Source organism: Hydra vulgaris, chromosome 07 (genome assembly GCF_038396675.1).
Source record: "Hydra vulgaris chromosome 07, alternate assembly HydraT2T_AEP".
Lineage (NCBI taxonomy): Eukaryota > Metazoa > Cnidaria > Hydrozoa > Anthoathecata > Hydridae > Hydra > Hydra vulgaris.
The window spans coordinates 22,074,795-22,097,500 of NC_088926.1; the positions used below are offsets into that span (position 1 = coordinate 22,074,795).

At 26.9% G+C, this 22,706-nt stretch overlaps 1 protein-coding gene across 3 annotated transcripts in view; it reads left to right on the forward strand.

Annotated features, from left to right (window-relative positions):
* LOC100212356 (potassium voltage-gated channel subfamily C member 3) overlaps positions 1-22,706 on the forward strand; it is a 39,807-nt gene that overhangs the window by 16,806 nt on the left and 295 nt on the right. For 2 of the 3 annotated variants that reach the window (XM_065801357.1, XM_065801356.1), the window contains exons 2-7: positions 675-1,008; positions 1,141-1,398; positions 4,991-5,434; positions 5,590-5,676; positions 5,760-5,961; positions 17,166-17,508. In XM_065801357.1, coding sequence (XP_065657429.1) covers positions 676-1,008; positions 1,141-1,398; positions 4,991-5,434; positions 5,590-5,676; positions 5,760-5,961; positions 17,166-17,440 — 1,599 coding nt within the window. In that variant the 5' untranslated portion in view covers position 675 and the 3' untranslated portion in view covers positions 17,441-17,508. Of the gene's footprint in view, positions 1-674; positions 1,009-1,140; positions 1,399-4,990; positions 5,435-5,589; positions 5,677-5,759; positions 5,962-17,165; positions 17,509-22,590 lie in introns of those variants that run through there. The other variant, XM_065801358.1, reaches the window with a different exon arrangement.

Consider the following 22,706-nt stretch of genomic DNA (forward strand, 5'->3'; position numbering starts at 1 on the left):
TACATATATAATTATATATATACGTATAGAAAAATAAAAATATTTACAAAATTTTTACGTTAAATTGTTACATTATAATTGTATTAAAGTGTAAGATAACAATTATACAAACATGTATCGTTACTTTTTCTTAATATTACCACATTTATTGCTATCGCAATGTTATATTTCAAACATTTCAAATATTAAAGTATATTAAAAAATAAGAGTTTAAAAATTAAGAAGTATTTAAGTAATTAAGAAATATTAAAAAATAAGAAGCTAGCTTTGAACAAATTTAGAAAAAATCAGTAAATTTTTATACTTTAAAATACTCTTTTTAATATTTTTTTGAAAGCCATTTAAGTTTTCAAGGTTAATAATATTTTGATTAAATAATAAAGACTTATTCCAGATATGGGGTGCACGATAAGTAATTTTAAATTGCTCAAGCTTAGTATTGCATGAAGGCTCTAAAAGGGTACTATTTGTGCGCAACGGGTATTTGTCCTCGGCTTTTGTTTATACAGACTATAGAAAATTGAAGGAGTTTTTTGCATTTTACTATTATACATAAGACTTAGAACATTATATATATTTAGTTCAAACAATGTTAGTAAATTATGAATACTGTTAGATAATTATGCAATTATCTCGCTTAATTCGCTTTATTTATTTATTAAAAAACTGTTTAGTATGAAAAAATACAAAAATCATTGCCAACCAGATGCGATGTCACCAGGAAACTTCGCAACCAACAACAAACTTGAATCTGACGGTAAACCAAATCGAGTAATAATAAATGTAGGGGGAATAAAGCATGAATGCTACATAAGTACTATTTTAAATTTTCCTGACACACGGTTATCATGGATTGCAGAAGCAGCTTTAAAGAATGAAAATTGTGGTTCAGAACGAAATGAATTTTTTTTTGATCGACACCCTGGGTGTTTTCAAAATATACTAAACTACTTTAGAACAGGAAAACTTCATTGTCCAAACGATGTTTGCGGCCCGTTATTTGAAGAAGTATAGATGAAATATTTATTCTTAGATTAATAATTACTTAACTAGATTGTTTCTTTGTTTATTAAAAACTAATTTGTTAACTAAATTTAAAAATTAACAATGTTAAAAAGTTTGTCTGTTTTATTTATACAGGAACTCATATTTTGGGGTTTAGACGAGCGAATGATGGAGCCTTGTTGTTGGAGTAATTACAACCAACATCGCGATGCACAAAAAAATCTAAAAATGTTTGACTCCCTCATTTATAAAACAAAAGAAGATAGCGAAGAAGAAATAGAAGCAATGATGTTTAAACTGAGAGATATGACACCGTTTAAACAGTTTTTAATGAAAACAAGAGCACATCTGTGGAATATACTTGAAGAACCTTTTTCGTCATACCTAGCGCAGGTAAGGAAAAAAAAGGTATATATATATATATATATATATATATATATATATATATATATATATATATATATATATATATATATATATGTGTGTGTGTATATATATATGTGTGTGTGTATATATATATATATATATATATATATATATATATATATATATATATATATATATATATATATATATATATGTATATATATATATATATATATATATATATGCATATATATTTTGTTCTTTTATTAAAACTTTACAAATACGTGATCATAAATATAAACTGGTTCGTTTACAATGTATAAAATGAAACATCGTACATATATTAAGAATTTTTTTTCAGTCAAATTATAAATTAAACAAAAATAATATCGATTATCAGTTATCGACTTCGACTAATTCGACTAAGAGTCGACTAGGCGAAAGTTGAAATTAGTCGATTAAAAAAAAACAAATATTCGATTTAATCGACTATAGACTTCCTACTAATCGACTAAAAGTCGATTTGGTCGAGTGAAAATCTTATAATCCTTTTATCTTTTCAATCGATTTTACTTTTCAGTCTATTTTATTTTTGTTTGTTCGTTTAAAAACAAAAGCATTTACTATTATAATTGGGGATGTCACGGATGATGATTCAAATATTCAGCTAGACGCTCGTATTGTAAAGTTTACAACACTCTAAAAACTGGCAAAATACAAGTCAAATGAAACATCTTTAAAGATGTTCAAATGTACTTTTATTACTAGAAAAAAGCTTTTCTCTTGTTATAAAATTACATTTAACGTTAACTCGTAAAACGGATGTTTTATTTAGGCTAAAAGCTTTTATATTTACAAAAATTAAAAGCAATAAATATTTTCTTGAATAAACACTTAACGCTATCGTGTATTTAAATGTCAACACCAAATGCAATGTAATTTTAGAAGTTGATATAGGTAGATCTTCACTACAACCTGAACTTAAAACATCGTTTAACTTTAATGGGAATGTCAATTATATTTGCGATAAAACGATGGGATAAATCCCTCTCAGTGAAAGGCTGCTCGACACCAATGAACCATCACGGGTGACTAGTAGCACCTACGTGACCCGTAGCAAAAGTGCTGGTCAGCATACGCAAAACATTATCTTTACAGAACTTGCTAAAATATGGGTTTTATGCGGGCTTTCCATGAAATATCCTCATCAATAAGTATTCCTAAAAATTTTGCTGCTTTGGCACTAAAGAATTTAGAAGGGACTCTAGTAATAAATCACCTAGATAAGATTACTTTATAATATATTTCTTGAAGATACGACTCGTTATTTACAATAAAATCTTGGATCGCGCCAAGTGCATTCGCCAAGTCACACGTTGAATAATATAAATGCAAAAGAGAGAGAGAGAGCGAAAAGAGCGCTTTCTCTTTTATATATAAAATTAAGAAACCAACTGGCTGCTGCGTTAGCGAACTAACGCAACAGGTTTTTTTGATCATTTTATTTTCTATTTTTAGAAATGGTAATATAATGAGTTTAGATTTTTTCTTTGATTGGAATGGAGAAGAATGTCGTTTTTTTTTTGTATTCAATAATAATTTGTTCAATTTACACCAAGCATTAAGTTTTTCAAGCTCAATATTTGCATTTTCAAAGAGTTCCGCGGTAGAAGTAGTTGAATAGTATCATCTGCAAACATTATGGCATTAAGTTTGTTTGAGACTTTTGGAAGATCATTAATGTATAACATGAAAAGTAAGGAGGCTAGAATGGAACCTTGGGGAACTCCGCATTTGACTTTATTTTCATCCATAATAACACATTTCTGTCTGTTTATAAAAACTAAATAAATCATCTCAAACAAGAGTAAAACAACATTTTTAATGCCATATTTTTCCATTTTTTTAAGTAGTATAGCATGGTCAACAGTATCAAATGCTTTTGATAGATTACTAAAGATTTCTAGAACAAATTTGTTATTATTAAAAGAATCATTTATTTTACTTACGAGATCTAATATGTTCGGTTAAATGTTGCTTTTTAAATCCGAATTGTTTTTTATTCAAAATATTGTTATTGCTTAGGTATTTATATAGTTTATTGTAAACTATTCGTTCTAGAAGTTTAGAAAGGATTAAGATAGTTCTGTAGTTATTAAGTAAAAATGGCTCTCCGGTTTTTAGTAATGATACGATTTTCGCAGTTTTTAATTTATCTGGAATAGTTCTTGTTGTAATTGAAAATTTTGAATATAAGTTTGCGTACCACCGGGAAGACACTTGTTACTACATGGCTACATTTATTGAAAAATCTTATCGATTCCTCGTGCTTTGTTAATTTTTAGTGAGTTTTTTGAAACTTCGAGTTCATCATAGCTTAGTCCTTTGAATTTTAATTTACTATGTAGATCTGTAAGATCCACATAGCGATTAATAAATTTCAGCATTGAGTTTTGATGTTTTCAAATAAACTGTTGAAATGTTTAGAACGTAAACGGCAATAGGGCTTTTATCGTTGTATTGTTTCCCCCTTAACAATTCTATCAGATTAGGTATTGTTTTTTTTTCCCGATTATTATTTTCATGATGTTCAATGATTTCATCATTGATCACTAAATCACCATTGGTATTTTGAAGTAGTAGTATATATTTTTTTTGGGTATTTCTTATTTTTTCAAAAAGATTTCTGTATTGCTTGTAGATAGATAAGTTGACTTTTTTTCTGTTTTTTAAATATTTTATGTAGAGTTTATTTTGTTTTAAAGGATTTTTTATTTCCAATGGTAATCCATGTACATTTCAAATATTTTTCTTAAACTATTTTTTCTTTGTTCGGGAAATGATTATTGTAATATTTTAGGAAAATATGCATAAATATATTACATGCGGAGTTTATGTCCTCAAGGTTGCATTCTTTATCTTTATCCAAATATTTTACTGATAGTGTGTCTTTAAATTTTTGAATAGAAATTTTATAAATTTTTGATTTTAGAAGTGTTTTTTATTCTTGTATCTTGATTTATTGAAAAGTAAATTGGAGGTGATCCAAAATACCCGATATAACTATACCTGTTTTTAAAGAGGAATCTAAAAATGCCTTCGTCAGGATGTTATCTAAATCAGAAAATGAGTTTAGGGTTATTCGCGTAGGTTTGTTGATAATCAGAAAGATACAATTTGAAATATCTTAACAAAAAAAATTTAGTAGTTACATTCTTTTCGTATTTTAAATAATTTGTGTTTAAATAAATTCCCATACCAAAACCCTCAATCAATGTAGCAGCACTCCTCGAATGTTCGCCCTATTTTATGGTCGGTGTAACGTTACTCCATGGATGTTCTATCTATTTGTCGATGTAGAAGCATATACTCTCTCTTTCTCTCTCTCTCTCTCTCTCTCTCTCTCTCTCTCTCTATATATATATATATATATATACATACACACATATGTGTATATATATATATAATTACATGTATACACATATATAATTATATATATGTATAGATATATATATATATATATATATATATATATATATATACTCTATTTACATTTACTTTATATATAGCATATATATCAATATATAGCATATATTTATAAATAATACATATATTTTAGGCTACAACTCTCCTATCACTAGTGATTATTATTGTTTCAGTGACAACCTTTTGCTTACAAACAATGAAACATTTTAAAAAGTATAATTCAGTTTTTTCTAAATTGGAAAACGTATATTGTGCAATATTCACACTAGAGTTTTTATTACGCTCGATTAGCTGCCCTTCGTTAAAATTGTTTTTTAAAGAGCCAATAACTTATATTGATTTTTTATCAACATTGCAGTTTTATCTATCCTACGTATTAAAAAGTAATGCTGTAGACTCTTTGGTTGTTGTACGACTTGTTCGGCTTCTTCGTTTGTTTCGATTTTTTAAAAATTTAAGTGGAATGCAAGTTATTGGCCAAACTTTGAAAGCAAGTTTTAAAGAACTAATGTTGCTAGCGTTAATTTTTATGATACCAATGGTTGTGTTTTCAACATTGGTATATTACGCTGAAAGGGTAAGATTGATCATGATTTATCATACAGGTTAGATACTGATTACATAGATTTAATAATTGATCGCGTAGTTCATAATATAAATTCAGTAATGAAGATGGTTAACATTGAGTTACAAGTAGTTGACTTGATAAGAAATAATTGTTTAATTTTTTAGGACAACTTGCCAAGTGACTTTGAAAGCATTCCTGAAGCTTTTTGGTGGGCCATTGTCTCCATGACGACAGTAGGATACGGTGATATGGTAAATTTGTTTATCTTTATCAACAAATTTACTAACAAGTGTTTATAACATTACCTTTTGTTATTTTATATTTTTTAATGTAGGTACCTCGTTCTGGACCAGGAAAAATTGTCGGTGCAATGTGTGCCTGTTGTGGTATATTAATTGTTGCCTTGCCTGTCTCTGTCGTTGGAAGAAATTTTGCCTTGTTTTATTCATATGCTCAAGCAAGAATAAAGTTGCCCAAAAAAAAAAATCCTACTCTTATATCGGCTGACAAAAATCTTGTTTATAACAGTACTCATAGTAAGTACCGTTTTGTTAATATTTTTGTTTTAGTAAGTACGGTTTACGGTAGTAGGAACTTTTTTGTTATTATTTAAAAATATAATAAATAAAGTATCACTTTTTAAAAGGTATGTAGAACATTTATATATCTAAGAATAATAAAGAATAATGATTAAGAATATATCTAAGTTTTATTAAAGAGAAAAGCTATAGTAATGTAAAATATATTTGATGTATTTTTTTTTTATTAATTAAAGAAAAAGCCAAATACCTGCAGTTTTCAAAGTTTTTTCATTGCACGTATTAATTACAACATGAAACGCACTACTAAGATTAAAATTAAATGAAAAGCAAACATGATTGCTAGTTTGCCTTACCCCAACACTGGCGTAAAGTAAACTACTCTATCTTTAAACCTTGTGTTTGTTGTTTTCTATTTCTAACTTTTTCTAACTATTTCTTTTTAATGCAATTTATTGTAATTTTTTTTTAATTGAATTTTTACAACTTTCCTAATCTTTGTTATTTAATCATATTTTAACGCATCTTCTGTCTCAATTCCAAAACGCCTTCTTTTTTTTTTTAATCACTCTTTTGCTGTTTGAAAATGGATCACTTTTTATACCATTTTCTGTTTTTTCACTACTTCTCTTATAACTCAGCTAAGCAATCTACATCTGATATCAATGCTTTTTTTTTTGTTATTGTTTTAGGTTTTTTCTACTGGCTTTACATAATTTTACTATACTATTTTTTACTATTTTGTTAATTGCAGCTATTTTTTATTTCCTCAATAATAACATTTTCAATACCATTATTTTGATCATTGATAATAGTGGCTGAAGTAATGTTTAGAGTTATTGCAATCACTTGTTTTCTGAGAAAATAGTTTCAAAAGGAGTTAAAAGATGCTATAGCAAATGGATCAAAGTTTCACGATTTTTTATTTTCGAAAAGGTTTCAAAAAGTCCATTCAGCCTTTTTTTGTTGTATAATATAAAAAAACCTCTGGTCAGTCTCTTTATATAAATGCTTTCCAGCAAAAAAAAAAGGTATGTTTCTTTCTGCAGCTGAAATTTTAAAAAACAAACAAACAAACGTAACAAGAACAGTTAACTGTATAAGCTAACAGTTCTTGTTACGTATTTGTTACGTATTTCGACTAACGACTAAAATAATAAAATAAAATAATAGTTTATAAATAAGTTATAATAAAGTTTCTTTAGTTCTTTATTTTATTTATAATATTTATAATATAATTTCTTTATTTAAAAAATGTATACTAACTATAATATTTTTTTTTAGCTCATAAATATTTATTAAATATTACTTATTAAATATTTTCTCTCTCAAACCACTTAACTACGTAAAATAACCACTTTTTTTTGAAAAAAAATTCAATTAAATTTAAAAATATGCTTCCGACACTCGAATCAATGATGTTACAAAAGTTCTTATGTTTTTGCGAGTGGGCATCTGCGTATTTACAAAGCTTTGAAAAAGCATTATTAAGTGTAAATCAACATAAGTGTGACAAAAAAATTTCCAAATACTGACGTGAAAGTAAATTTGATTTAGTGCCTAGTATTCATTAGTATTAGTTTTTTTGTTTGATTGTTTTTTAACTTTTTTTAATATACTAAGCAGCAGAGTCTCCTTATTACCATGATCTGCAAAGGATTGACAGACATAATTTTTTTTGGTTTCTTTGAAATTTCTTCTCAGTCTTTTTGTTTGTTTGTTTCTTTACTTTTTTTAATATACAATGTAACTGAGTCTCTTTATTACCATACTCTTTATTGATTGATCGGTAGATAATTTTTGTTGTTTCTCAACTTTTTTAAGTTTCTTAGTTTGCTGCAGTTTTAATCTAATTCTTTCTGGAGTATCTGTTAGAATAGCAGCTTTTCTTTTTTTTTCGACTCATCAAATGTATCTTTCTTGGTGCTGCTTTTGGGTAAGATCGCACAGCTTCTGGAGAAAATGCTTTAGGAGTTTCAGGAATAAGTAACATTGTCTCTTTATTAATACTATTTTTGACAGATTAACCTGAAGATGATATTAAATGTACTCCAGAATGAGCTCCGTGTGACAGCTCAGGTACGAGATTTGCTGGTTCTATACGGTTATAAATAATGATAAAAAATAATCAGCAAAAATGTTTGAATTGTCTGGGTATACACCAGTTTTTGAAAACACTTTGTAATGTTAGTACACGTTATAGCTAATGGCAATGAATCAGATTTTTGGTATATCATAAATTGTTATGGCTTTTTCAGGATTTTTCAGCCATGCATCTTGTGCAACTTATAGGTACTTTTTAAAAGGTCCAAACACGGATACATCTAGTGGCTGCAGCTTAGGGCTGTAGTGTGGTGTTAAAGATAACATGACTATTCCATTCTCCTTTGCTAAGTTTAGTGTTTCAAAATATAAATGAGAAGAGTGATTATCCAAAATCAACAGAATTTTTTATTCATTTGAAGGCTTCACATGCCAAATGAAGTGTTAGATAAAATTTTTGAATTCAATAACTGCAACCCAGCCACTTCCATTACCTACTTCAATACAGTCCGGTGGACCATTTTAACAAAATAATCTTTGTAATTTTTGCGAGGGAACACAAACATTGGAGGCACTGTATTTCCGGAGGCAGATACAGCGGTTACCATTGTAACATTAGTGCCTTTTATCCCCAGATGTCATAGCACCAACATTTCTCTTGCGCTTTACAGTCAAAATTTTACTAGGTTTTACAACTTTAGATACACCAGTTTCGTCAATATTCCATATTTGTAAAGCACTGAATTTGTATATAACTTATCCTAACTTTACCATAACTTCACTTAACTTATCAAAAAACACTTTTACATTTGCAGGGTTAAATGATGTTGCCCTACCAAGGCTAGTTACTTCAGGTTTCTTATAAATAGAGGATTTCCTTTTAAAAACTAGTCACCCACTCTTTACCAGCCATCTTATTTACTGTCCAAGAATCTGGTATTTTGATTTTGAATTAAGGAGTACACTCATAGGCAAGAGAATGAACATCTTTAAGAGTATAGCCATAAAATATAGATGCCATTTGCAATAAATAATATTTTAAGGCGCTTTCTTGCTCTTGGGAAAAATATAACCTAGGTTTGGAATAACCCACGGATCTTGTTAATGTCATTCTCTTGATATCGAATTCTTTAGCAACTGCAGTAGCATTTTTTTCCTCTCCAAAACAGAACTTGTTGCATCACTAAGCTGCTGGCTTGTGAAAGCGCCATTTGAAGTTTTTCTTTTATAATTACGCATCCTATAATATATATATATATATATATATATATATATATATATATATATATATATATATATATATATATATATATATATATATATATATATATATATATATATATATATATATATATATATATATATATATATATATATATATATATATATACATATATATATATATATATATATATATATATATATATATATATACATACATATATGTGTGTGTAAGTGTGTTTGTGTGTGTGTGTATGTTTGTATGTGTGTTTGTGTGTGTGTGTATACACACGCACACATACTCTCTAACTGTTATATACCAATATTTAAAAGTTTTCTATTTAAATATAGTAATATTAAATATATACAAATTATTTATACATAGACTATGTATAAATAATTTATATATATTTAATATTACTATATTTAAATAGAAAACTTTTAAATATTGGTATATAACAGTTAGAGAGTATGTGTGTGTGTGAGTATACACGCATATTAACACACACACACACATCAACACACACACTAGGTACGTGGATTGAAATTTTAAATTGAGCATATACTAGAATGTTATATATCATTAGAAAGCCCTTCAGTACAGTATTTTAATGATGAAATTATCAAAAACGAACAATTTAAAAAAAAGTTATGACGTTTTTAGTAGCAAATTTTAGATATATGGATTTATTGAATAAACTGGTTCCAAAATTATTTTTTTTTTCACTAAAATTGTTATAACTTTGTCAAATCTTATCCAAATTCCTATAACTTGGTATCAAAAAATAGATGTAAGAGTAGGCTACAAGTTTCAATTAGTCTATAGATATAGGGGGTGTCTAGAGGGCCAGAGGGGGTACGGCACACTATCATAACCGTTAAAAAATACAAGTTTTTCATCTGAAAGATTGTTTTTTCTGATAAAATTTTTGATCTTTATACACACAAAGTTGTTTTAATTTGCTTCAATTCCATTTTCAATATTAGTGGTCTATCTTAAATTAAAGGGTGGATGTTTTCGTTACGTTTTAACACCCTCATAGTGAAATGCTACATTCTTATAAATATTTGATTCTTAAAACACTGATTATATTTTGTGTTCAAAAGTATAAATTATACTTTCTAACTCTACAGCATTTACAAGTGGTGTATAAATTGACATTTGGGGCGGGATGTGTGCCACGCCTAACTCCTCCCCCCAGTCTTCTTCAGCCTTCCAACAAGGGGCGTGTGCCACAACTAACCCCCCCCCCCTCTTTCATATTAAACTTGAAAAAAATGTCAACAGAAATTTAAAAACGTTTTTAAATTGCGTTTATTTAAAATAGAGACATAACTTTACAAACTTTACCACATTACAAGATGCGGGTTGGAGTATCCACCCTAAAAAAAAGACTTTTCATATTTATCAACTCAATAAAATATTGCACATAAATTTAACACTATATTTAATATGTGCTATGAAATCCTCAAAAAGTCCTGATCGTATCTAAAAGTCTATAACTATTTATAGGTACAACTTGACTACTTTTTATACTACAACTTTTAATCACATTGAATACATACAAAATATTTCATTAAAACTATTACACTTGTCAATGCTTCATTTTTAAATTATTTTGGAAAAAAAGTTTTAAATAAATAATTCAAATATTTGAAAAAAATTGAGACAAAATGGAAAAAAAACTTGATGATATTACATATATATTTTTAATAAAAAAACAAGAATGGTGGTGCCTAATGATTGTGTATGCATGATGACACCACAAAGCTGCCATCATGCTGTCTTCGCCTGCGAACTTCTCCACAACAACTTTCTTCTTCTGCTGTAGCTCCTAGCACCCCTGTTAGGAAGATGATATGTCCAGCTAAATGATTCCCCATCATTCCCTCCTAACTGGACCCATCACAAAAATGAGCGACTGCTAGTCGGTCCAGGGTGCTGATACATATATCTCCGATAGACATCATATGTAAGATCTAATGAAAATGAATCATAAATAGATTAGTACTGAATGGCATTTATGTAACATTTAATATAAACCAACTATTTCTGAAAATTATTGGCTGAACAAATAAAAAGAAAGACTAATAAATCAATTATAGCTATAAAAATGTAAAAATTTAAATACTGCTCTTGATTTTACTTCTACTGCACTTTGATGAATAACATAATAAAAATGTATTAAATAGTGTATATAAATAGAAATATTATGAATTTATTAGCAGAAGGTTGCTCTGATTGTGGAGAGGGTTGTGAAACTAAATGAAAAAATAAGTTGAAATAAAATAAAATTTTATTTGTAATTGATAAGAAAGGCATACACATATTAGAAATAATTGTTTTACATATACATCATGCATAAACAGATTAGAAAATAATCGTTTTTTTAAACATACCAATTGTAGCAGCTGAAGATATAACTCAAGGTTAACCAAGTTGTAATTAAAAAAAATAATTTGCAATTGTCGAGAAATACATACATATTAAAAAGTAACAATTGTTAAAATTACCACTCATTGCAGATTATATTTGTAATTCTATAATCAATACTAAAAACCATTCTATACAAATTTACCAGTTGTAGGCTGTATAGATTGGACTAAAGACAACAAAAAAAATGTAAAATTACACAAAACGCTATGTAATTGTCAATAGTAAGTAACAAAAGTAACAATCGTCAAATCTGTTATGTGTAAAATACAACCTTATTAACAAAATGAAAATAAACAATAAAAATATAACAGTAAAAAATTAAAAAATATATATTTATAAACAATAAGCTGACATTAGGAATGTATATACTTTGGTTTATAATGGTATAATGGTATTTATTATAATAATGGTGCATACTTTGTTTATATATAAGTTATGTTAATTTGGTTGTAGTTATATATAAACGAAGTTATTTATACTTATGAAATTTTAAAAATAAGCATAATATTTGGTAGGGTCTAAACAATAAGTAAACATAAGGCATGCAAGTATATAGTATAATAATTTAAATGATAGTCCAGTTGAAGAAGCATACCATCGAAGTAAAAAAAAAAAAAAAATTATATAGTTTATTATAGTTGAAAAACACTAACAAATTTTTTGTTAGGAATAAACCAATGAAGTATCTGATTTGTATACTTATTTATATATGGTGTGTTAATAAAGTTGTCAACTGATACTAACTCTTAATAATCCATTCAAAAGCAAGAGTCTTAATCTGAAACATTATTCTTTTTTAGATGTAACAAAAAAACAATAAGTTTTTACATTTTAAAAGAAATTAACTTACTCTCTGTTAGAGAATCAAAAACACTTTTATCTATATTTTGCATTTTAATTTTATTCTTATAATAAAAATCAACATAATACAAAGTTGCAATAATTTTTTCAGCGTTGTCCCCCCCCCCCCTCCTTTATCCGCCCCCGTATTTCGCTTACCGAAAAAAACAACAACAAAAAAAACGAAAATAGGTACCAAAAGTTCTATACTAATTAATCTATTTGCTGGTATTTATTTTTTGTTGAAAATTGGCATGTGAAAAGGAAATGCATGTAGAAAATTATTTTAAAAATAAAAAAGGGGGATCGACACTTCTACGACTATAATTTCCTGTGTAACATCAACCAAAATTTCATGCAAAATTTTCGAAACAATAATCCATAAAAAAGTATGCAACCATACATTATAGTCATAAAAAAATCAAGACTAACCTTTCATCTTTTAAAAATAGTCTAGGTTCATATATGTTTCTAATAAAAAATCACCACAATACAACGTTTGCCTAGGGCTACATAAAAAAAGTGGTAAACTTAATCTAACACAAATTAAACTATTTGCTGGTATTTTTTTTTCGTTAAAATTTGGCAAGTGAATAGAAAATGCATGTAGAAAACTATTTTAATAATAAAAAAAGGGGAATCAACGTTTCTTCGACTACAATTCCATGTGTGAACATCAACCAAGTATTCAGGAGCAAAATTATCCATAAAAGTTTGTAACCATGCATAAAAGTCTTGAAAAAATCAAGATTAGCTCTTCTTCTTTCAAAAAAGTATCTATGTGTATATATGTTTGTAAAAAAAAACTGTACAAAAATACATCTGCCCCACGCTGCCTAAAAAAGAGTTGAAAAAACGAGAACTAAAATTTTAGCATAAAAATCGGTTCCGTAAATGGCGATTTCCGCGAACCTACACACACACATCAAAACAGATACAAAATATGATATTTCATTTATATTTTGATTATTTATACTATGTCATAGTACAATTAATCAAAATACAAATGAAATATCATATTTTATATATGTTTTGATTATATATACTTTAAATTGGTTATATGCTTTTTTAAATATGCACACCATCATAATATTATTATCATAATAAACATAGAAAACAAGATTAATTTTAAAAACTTTTTCAAGAACTTTTCAACTTAAAGATTTTATTGACCGAGTAATTTTAAAGTAAAAATATTTTTAAATTAATAAAAAATCAAATAATTTTAAACCATAATAACATATTTAAAAAAAAGGTTTAAGATATTACCTTATAATTGTTATGAGTATTTTATGATTAATTTAAAAGTGCGAATGGACCTTAAAATGTTTACCGAACGAAATTTTATCTTCGCGTCTTATAGAGCCGTTTTATTAATCGTTGTCAATTCTGCTCAACTTGCCCTTACTAGACAAGGCGACACATCAGTTAGGTTATAAAAAGAAATATAAGACTCGGGGAAAAAAGGATAAGTATAATCAATAGCCACATAAATGGGTAAAATATAAACACTTAAATGATTCCAGATAAATTCTTTTTTAAGCAACTAAGAAAAAAAGAGCAAAAATATTTTTTTTACTTTTTTGGTCCAAAATCGAAAAAGTGTCCGTGCATGTTACTGAGCTGGGGTCAAACAACCATTTGATGTGCATTTTATTACCATTCTAAATACCTATCTTTTATCCATTAGACATTTTGCCATGCGATGAGTACTTTTTAGATATTTTAGTTGCCCAACTTGGCCCTATGCTCAACTAGCCCCCTCTACCCTACTTTTTTTTTTTTTTTCAAACTTTTGAGGGGTTATTAACGTTTTTATTTTTTATTTGTTTATTTCAAATTTTATGTTTTTATTTTGTTATGTTTTTTATTATTATATACGAGTTTAAATCTATTTATATTGTTAAACGTAAGTAATTTCTTTTTGTTTTATTAATTTTTTATTTTTTTGTTGTTTTTAAATTCATATACTTTCTTTTTTTTGTTTGATATATTTTTTTTTTTTATTTTTAACATCACGTCCTTGTTGCTTTTTTCATGGTCACGATGAAATTGTGAGTATTCTTTTCTGCGTTGTTCCCACACCGCCTTTTTACACGCTAAGTTTAGTAATATATCTTCTTTTTTTTTTGCAGTTTTTATATCAAAATTTTTAAATTCTTTCATGTTATGCGAATACATTTCGCCTGAATCAAATTTTTTAAATGACGTTGGTATAATCTCTTCTTTAGCTTTTTTATCATTATAAAGAAATTCGTATTGCCTCCTACATGTTTTTCATATGTTTTAAATTTTTCTAACTCTTTATCATTGTATTTAAGTCTATCAAATTTTTTTTAAACATTTTCCAGTTGTAATCAACTTTTTGTAAATGGTTCATTTCAAGAAACTCCTTCGATACATTAATTTCACTATCACTATTATCCTCTTCAATACTTTTTTCATTATCTTCGTCAATGATATCGTTATCACTATTACCCTCAGTACTCTCTTCTTTTTCACTATCATCTACTTCACTTACGCATTCATCATTTTTATCTGAATTATTAATCGTGTAAAGAATTATTAATTGTGAACTCCTTTTCGTTCACTATTAATAATTCTTTATACAATTCTATTTGGGGTTCTATTGTTGTTTCTGTTGTTTGTCTTTCAACCTTCTCCTTTTGATATTTCGTTTCATTCTCTTTTATCTTATCCTCATTTGTTATAGCATTAGACTTTTTGTTTCTACTAATGATAAAACTAACGTTTTATCGTTAGTTGGTTAGCTGATACAATTATTTTCTTTCTCCTGATTTGTTTTACTTTTTTACTGTTAGTTTCGCACGTCTTTTTGTCCGGTATAGATAGCCCTAACTTAATACTCTTTAAGGTTAATGAATCTAGGGATCGGTTTAGTTAAGTTGTCCATAATTGCAACTATTACACCCGAATAATAGGGCGTTTTGTTTTTGGTGTTCTTTTAAGAATGGGGTTAGTCCTTATATGTTTTCCATAAAAACTCCTCCAAAACCTTTCCGGCAGGAAAGCTTCATTTTTCTATTGGTAGTCCAAGAATCGATATCGTTACCCTTTACTGATATTTCTACTAGGGTTTGATTGGTAGAATTGGCGAATTACGCCATTGATGTTAAGTCCTTTTTCGAGGATTGAATGCTTGACTTCATAACAAGCTCAATAATTGAACCGTTACGAATTTGTTAAAAATCGTATAGGTATTTATCGTATCCGGCAACTTCAAAAGCTGATAGAATCTCTTTATCGCTAAGTTTCGTATTTACTTTACTGAAATGGTATTTATAAGCAAACTATACATATTTGTCGCAGCTTATGCATAGGTATTGCTTGCAGCTTACGTATAACTTTTTGTTGGAGCTGTAACAGCCACTTTCGTAGTTTCTATTTCCATGGTTGCTTTAGGATCCATTAGTTACATGGTAAATAGTACTAACAGTATATATTAAACTCTCAGTTTAAAAACAAAAAGATTCCACTAGATTCCATGATAGTTTTAGTATTTCCCATTAATAGGTATATTTGAAATTTTTATATATGTATATAAAAAAATCATTTGCCCCAACTTGCCCCAATTAAAATAAGACCTTTTAAATACTTCGTTTTCTTTGTATTTTTTCTTTTCCGTTTTTAATTAAAACTTGCGTATAAAGTAGCGAACAATAGTCCATTGCTTGCATTTATGACACAAATAATACATTTATTAGTAAAAAACTAATGCTCAAGCAGATGGTGCTAATTATCAAACCTCAAAAACCAAAATGATGCAACATTTGATGGCATAGTGCATGTTTTAAAATTTAAACTTGCACTATGCCATCACATTAAAACAATGGTTCTGCTAATAGTACTGCTTACATTCAACATGAAAAGAATACATTTAGTTTCTATAATTCAAGAGTTAGGAATTAATCATGATAATTTACTCGAAGCTCTTCAACGTGAGTTTTGTAAACTGGAGGGTCTAAACTATGAAGATTTAGGTGATAGAAGCAGAAGTGCCAAGGTACTAATAAATCAATTAAATTTGATGTGTTGTTTGTGAAGAGAGGCGAATAACAGTTTAATTTCCGATGAGTCTTTATTGATGAAACACAGTCTTAAATGAGAAAAATTTTTGTTAAGTGATTTTCTACTAATTTATAATTGCTCTGTTCTTTTAATAACATTGAGCACTCTATTTTGTAGAATACATTTTAAAAGTATATATATATATATATATATATATATATATATATATATATATATATATATATATATAAACATAAATGTAATATATATGATATATAAATTTTATATTGACTATCGTCAATATTTATTATATGTAAAACATACAACTACTTTAAAAAAACTGGTAGGGATAGCCGGTAAATTATACATTTATAATGTTTAACTATACATTTTTATGGTACGCATTCTGTGTATTTTTATTGTGCTATGTATTCAAAAAAAATCTATAGTTGTGGTTCTTCAAGCTATAATTATGAAAAGATATAAAAAAAAAAAAAAAATGATATTAGCATTTATATACAAGAGATAGATTTAATTAAAATTTACAAACCAAACTTGGTCTAGCTAAAACTGTTAATTGGATAACACTTTTAATTACTTTAAATAGCCTATAATAATTTGCTTTTTTTAGAAGTGGTTGACACCAAACTTAAAGAAACAGCATCGCTAATGCTCAACTTGATAGTACCTCGAATAAACGGCCGTCGAAATGCATATACACCTTCCATTGAACCGCGACATTGTCGACAATCTATTTTTATGAAATCGCTAATATCATCTAAAAGTACATCAAAAAATTCAATTTTCTCAAACTCTAATGAAAGCATAGAATCAATTTTTAACAAACCAAGTTCAATTACTGACAACTCATTTAATTTAACTATAGAGAGAAACCAGATTATGTAGATTTCTTTATAATTATAAAATGCAAGCTGGTTAATAAATTACGGGAGAAATGTTTTAAGAAATTTATACAAGAGCTATATATTTTTAAAGTTTTATATTTTCTGATATATTTTTTTTTTAATAAAATTTAATAATAGCTAAACTTTGTTATTTTAGAAAACTACGATAAATAGTATTGAATACATTTTGGTATTGGTAGGTAAAAACAAATAACTAGTCGTTTAATCGCCTAATAATTAATTGAGTGTTTTAATCGACACCCATGTGATATATTCACGCTTTTTAATTAGGACTTGTTAAAAATTTACATGTGTATTTTTATCATTTGAATTTAATATCGTATTAATATTGAATGAACCAAAATATACTTTTTTAAAATTTTAAACAAACATAAAGTTAAAATAACTTAATTTAAAATAACTTAACATCAGATATATCAGAAAATATATTAAATATATGAAAATTAAAATTTATCGATTAATATAAGTCTAGTTGAGAATAGTACAAAAAATGTTGCCCCTCTGATTGGGGTGTAAAGGGGAGGGGATAAAGTTAAAGGGCTTTTTTGTTCGCAAACTCCAATCATCGAAAAACAAAGCATCCTTTATTTGACATAGGTATAAACATATAAATGTTTGGAGTTTGCGTCATGTCTGGAAGTTAGTTATTTCAAACACCAAAAATTTTTTGGATCCGTCACTGATGATAGGTTGCAAAACTTTGAACTATTAAATCAAATTGATATTTTCACAAAATTTAAATTATACTTTGTAATTTAACAAATGTGTTAATTTAATATGAATAATTTATTATTTAAATCTTATATAAGGAATAAATATATTTGTATAAGTAATAAAATTGTAAGTATTAAACTAATCTATTTGTAAATAACGTGAAAATTATTATTGAAATGTTCTTGAAAATTATTATTACACTGTTGACGCAGTGTACATTTTTTTAATAATCTGGAAAAATCTCTGGTAAATTTAAAAAAAGAATAAATAGCTGTGAATAAATAAAAAGTTGAGCTTTTTAAGAGGTCTTGATCTTAAAAAATCAAAAAAGATCTCTTTAAAGATCTTTTTCTAAACAAAAGCATTTCGAGGTATAAATTTAGAAATGCTTTTGTTCAGTATATTAAAATTTTAATTTGCTTCAAATTTAAAACATAAATGTTAAATTTTTATCCCACCCTAAGGTGTTAGCAGTTTTTTTTAATAACATTAAAAAAAAGGTAAAATTAAAAACAAGGGTGGTTGAAGAGAATTATTATTCAATTTTAAATATATATCATTTTGCTCCAGGTCTATTAATTCACATGATTCGGTTAAGAAAAAGAATTATTTGCTTGTACACGTTAGTCGATGTCAGCGTATTTAAATAACTACTATAAAATATTGAGTTATATGACACATATATATCTACTAACATTTTATATAAGTATATTTATAAAATTTATACAGAGTTTATTTAAGAATTATAAAACAACTCGAGATAGCTAGTCTTTTTTTTTTTTTTCCACACAATCTATTTATTCAATCTTCTATTTTTGCTTTCATTATTTTGTTAGGAAATATTTCTCTTTTCATTAGCTAGTGGAAAGCCTAACTCAATTGTGAATGTGCATGAACTTTTTTAAACTAAAATTACCACAAAAAAAAGTTTAAAAAAATAGTTTAGTAAATAGTTAGAAAAATATTACATGAATACAATTGGTACAGTAAAAGGTTTCAAGAATGAGTTTTGGATTTGAATATATAGGTTACCTTTAAACGATAAGCTTTGGGGAAAATTAATTGAAAAAAAAAATTTGGTTAAGTGAATACTGTAATTAAATTCACCAAAGGCAAACACTGTCACATAATGTTTCCGGTAACGTGTTTTAAAATGATGTCTTTTAATTCCGGTAAAAAGAAGTTGGATTAACAAGATTGGATTACAAGAAATGAATTAACAAGAAAACAGGTCGAGTTACCTAGACCTATTTTCTTGTGAATCTACACTTGGAGTATAACAAAGTTAGGACATTTTAACTACATAAAAACATTTAGTTTTGTGACAAGTACATTGGTATAAGGTAAAACTGAGGTTCTTTTTTCATGTGTATATCCTGTAACATCATGTAAAGTGTATATCCTGTAGCATCATGTAGTATATCGCGTAAAGAAAAATCAAACTTATAAAAAAATCTTTATTTAAATTAAAACTTTTTTTTTAAATGTTTTCATGTTAGTGTTTCTATCAAAATGGTTTCTATTTTATTAATAATAAACGAGCTGACTTATAAAATAAATAAATAAAAAAATAATAATAAAGTTTTTATTATTTAAAACTAAACTTAATTTTTTTTTTGCTAGAAAGGGGTGAAGAGGGAGGGGAAAACTATTTTGATATATACAAAAATGTTCAGATGTACTAGATTTGTAACAATTTTTAATACTATATAAACTATGATAAAAAATATAAAAGTTTGAATGTTAAACTAAATCTAATCTTACTAACTCGGGAAAGTAATGTTTTAATTTAAATTAAAATTGCTTTATGTTGTAAAATATATAATGCACAAATATATTTATAATTTAATCTAAGAATTACCATTCCAAGGAAAACTTTAGGTAGTCACGGAATCCAGGATTTTTTTTGTGATGTTGCAATATTTTTGTAATTTGTATCACATTTGCGTCTCCTAAAAAATAAAACGTCGTCCATTTCTAAGATATTTTAGGATTTTTAGGTTCTGGTGGTGGTGGTGGGGGAGGGGGTGATGCATATCTCCCCCCCCCACCCTCATACCTCACTGGATTCGTCACTGATTTTAGGCATCATAAGTTTAGACTTTTTTTTTATGCAAAAAACAAAAAAATTAAAAAAATTAAAAAATAAGAACAAATATGGTTCATGTTTTTTCTTAGACTTTTTTTTTCAACTTTAACCGTTTACTTTTTATTGTTAATATATTTATTTGTTTTGTTATTTTTGCTTCATCGTCATTTTTAACTTTTTGTGTGTGTGTTCTGCATTTTAATCGAAACGAAATTTATGTGAAAATTTTTTAAAACAACCATTTGTTACCACAACTCCAAGCAGTACCTTCATTAATATTATTTCTTTACAATGTTTGTTGCATTTTATAATACTCCTATATTTTTTAAAATTATTTCGAACAAGGTTTTTTTACAAAATCAAACTTTCATTGTTACCAAGAAATTGTTAAGATGTTTTTTAAAATATGTCCTGGTTAAATGCTTTACCAAGGTGTTTTGTTATAAAACTTATCTTCTTGAAGCATTTTAACTTACTAAGATAAAAAATAATAACGTCATTACGTGTCATATTAAGTGTTAAAACTGTAAAAATCAAAAATTATCAGTGGTTTTTTTTTTAATTTTTTATTTTAGGCGCCATAAGAAAACCTGACGGCCTTGTCACAGAGCACGGCGGAAAAACCTTTAATCAAAAAGTTTACGTCTCTTTCCATACCGATGGCGCAAATCATAAATGTGATTAAGAATTGCAACAGCAATACTTAATCACATTTATGATTTGAGCAGAATATTTGAGAAGTATGCTAAATCCTTTTTTTTCAATTTTTTTGTTGGACCTACGTTGGGACAACGTTGGCTCAACATTTCTGTCGTTGTTCTGTTATTAAAATCAAAATAAGTCATTATAATTTTAATAGTATTTACTTTAAAAAAATGTAGGCTGTGCGTTTGGCATTTGTATTTTTACATACACAAGTTGACAATGATAGCCAGATTAGACCAAGTTTGAGTGATTCAATATTTTATTCACAGATTGTGTTAAAGCTAAGTAAAAAATCAATCTTTTATCAATGGTTAACATAGATTTTGAAAACTAGTTGGAACTGATTCAGGAAAACTGTTTGTGGAAAAATGGATTGAAATAAACTGCTTCCTTACTTTAAAAAAGCAAACTTTAAAAATTTTTTTTGTGAAAATTTTTTTTTTGTTTAAAAAGAGGAGAGAGACTGGGTGAAGATATATGGAGATTTTTGAAAAGATAAAATGAGGATAGAGACTGGGTAAAGAGATATTGTTGTTATGGAGATTTTGTTTTTAAGTTAGCAGCCATGGCCCAGTGGCTCAGAACCGAGATGTCTGGGGTTCGATGCCAGATAAACAACATAAGTAAGGAGGGAGGTGTAAATTTCCAAGTGTTTTAATATTGCCAAAATTAAGAATTAAAAAATTAATTTTTCATAATTTAAACATGTAATAGTTAATTAAATCAAATTCAATTTAAAATTTTTTATTTTCACAGCATTCAAAAATGGCTTTTGCTTGTTTTATTACTCAACGAATAACGTTATTAGGTAACGTAATTAATAGTGTTCATTACACAGGCCAAAGAAATTTTATTTTTTTATTCTTTTTTTTTGCATACAGTACATAAGACTTTTTACAGAAGTTTTAAAAACATAAACATTTTCATTTTAGTTTATTGACAAAAAAAATATAGTGAAAAAACGCTTAAGAGTATCAAAATAGTATTAAAAAAAATTTGATTTTTATATTGCAGACAAATATAGTTTTTGAAATCTCTGTAAAAAAGCGCTTCTTTTGAGACCCAGGTTGATATACTTTTAAATTTTTTTTTTTTTTTACAATGTTATGAATTTTACCCCAAATGGTGGGATTTGAACCCAACTATCTTCAAAACTTGACGTGATAGAAGAAGAAAAAGAATCGCATATTCGATCTCAGAATGAGGAATACTATAAGAAAAAAATAATGAATGCAAAAAAAAAATAATAATAATAACAAAGTAAAATTTCGTTGGATTGTGTTAATTAACTTAATTACTATTTAAGGTTTAAAAGCTCCACATATCTATCAGTTTTATTATATCAAAGTTTTGCTTTTCAAAAATGAGTTGCATTTGCAGCAACATTTCATCTGTTCCAAATATAAAGTGTCTCATCTATTCCCCATATATTAAAGGGTCTCATTTGCTTCCTATTACATCATTTCTATATATTTACGGGTAATTGTTTTTGATTTCATTTTTAAGCATTTTTGGAGTTTGAAGTTATTGTTTTTGTTTTTATTTTTAGTTGTACTTGTATTTTCTAGGTAAAATAAGATATTGTATTTTTTTGTTCTCAATTATACATGTGTTCTCTTTAGGTTATTGGACTCAACTCGTTAACCGTTAATTTCAAAAACTGTTGTTGTATGTTTCAAACAATTGATATCAGATTAGAGTAAAATAAATTTGGATCATTGACAAACAATATACCATT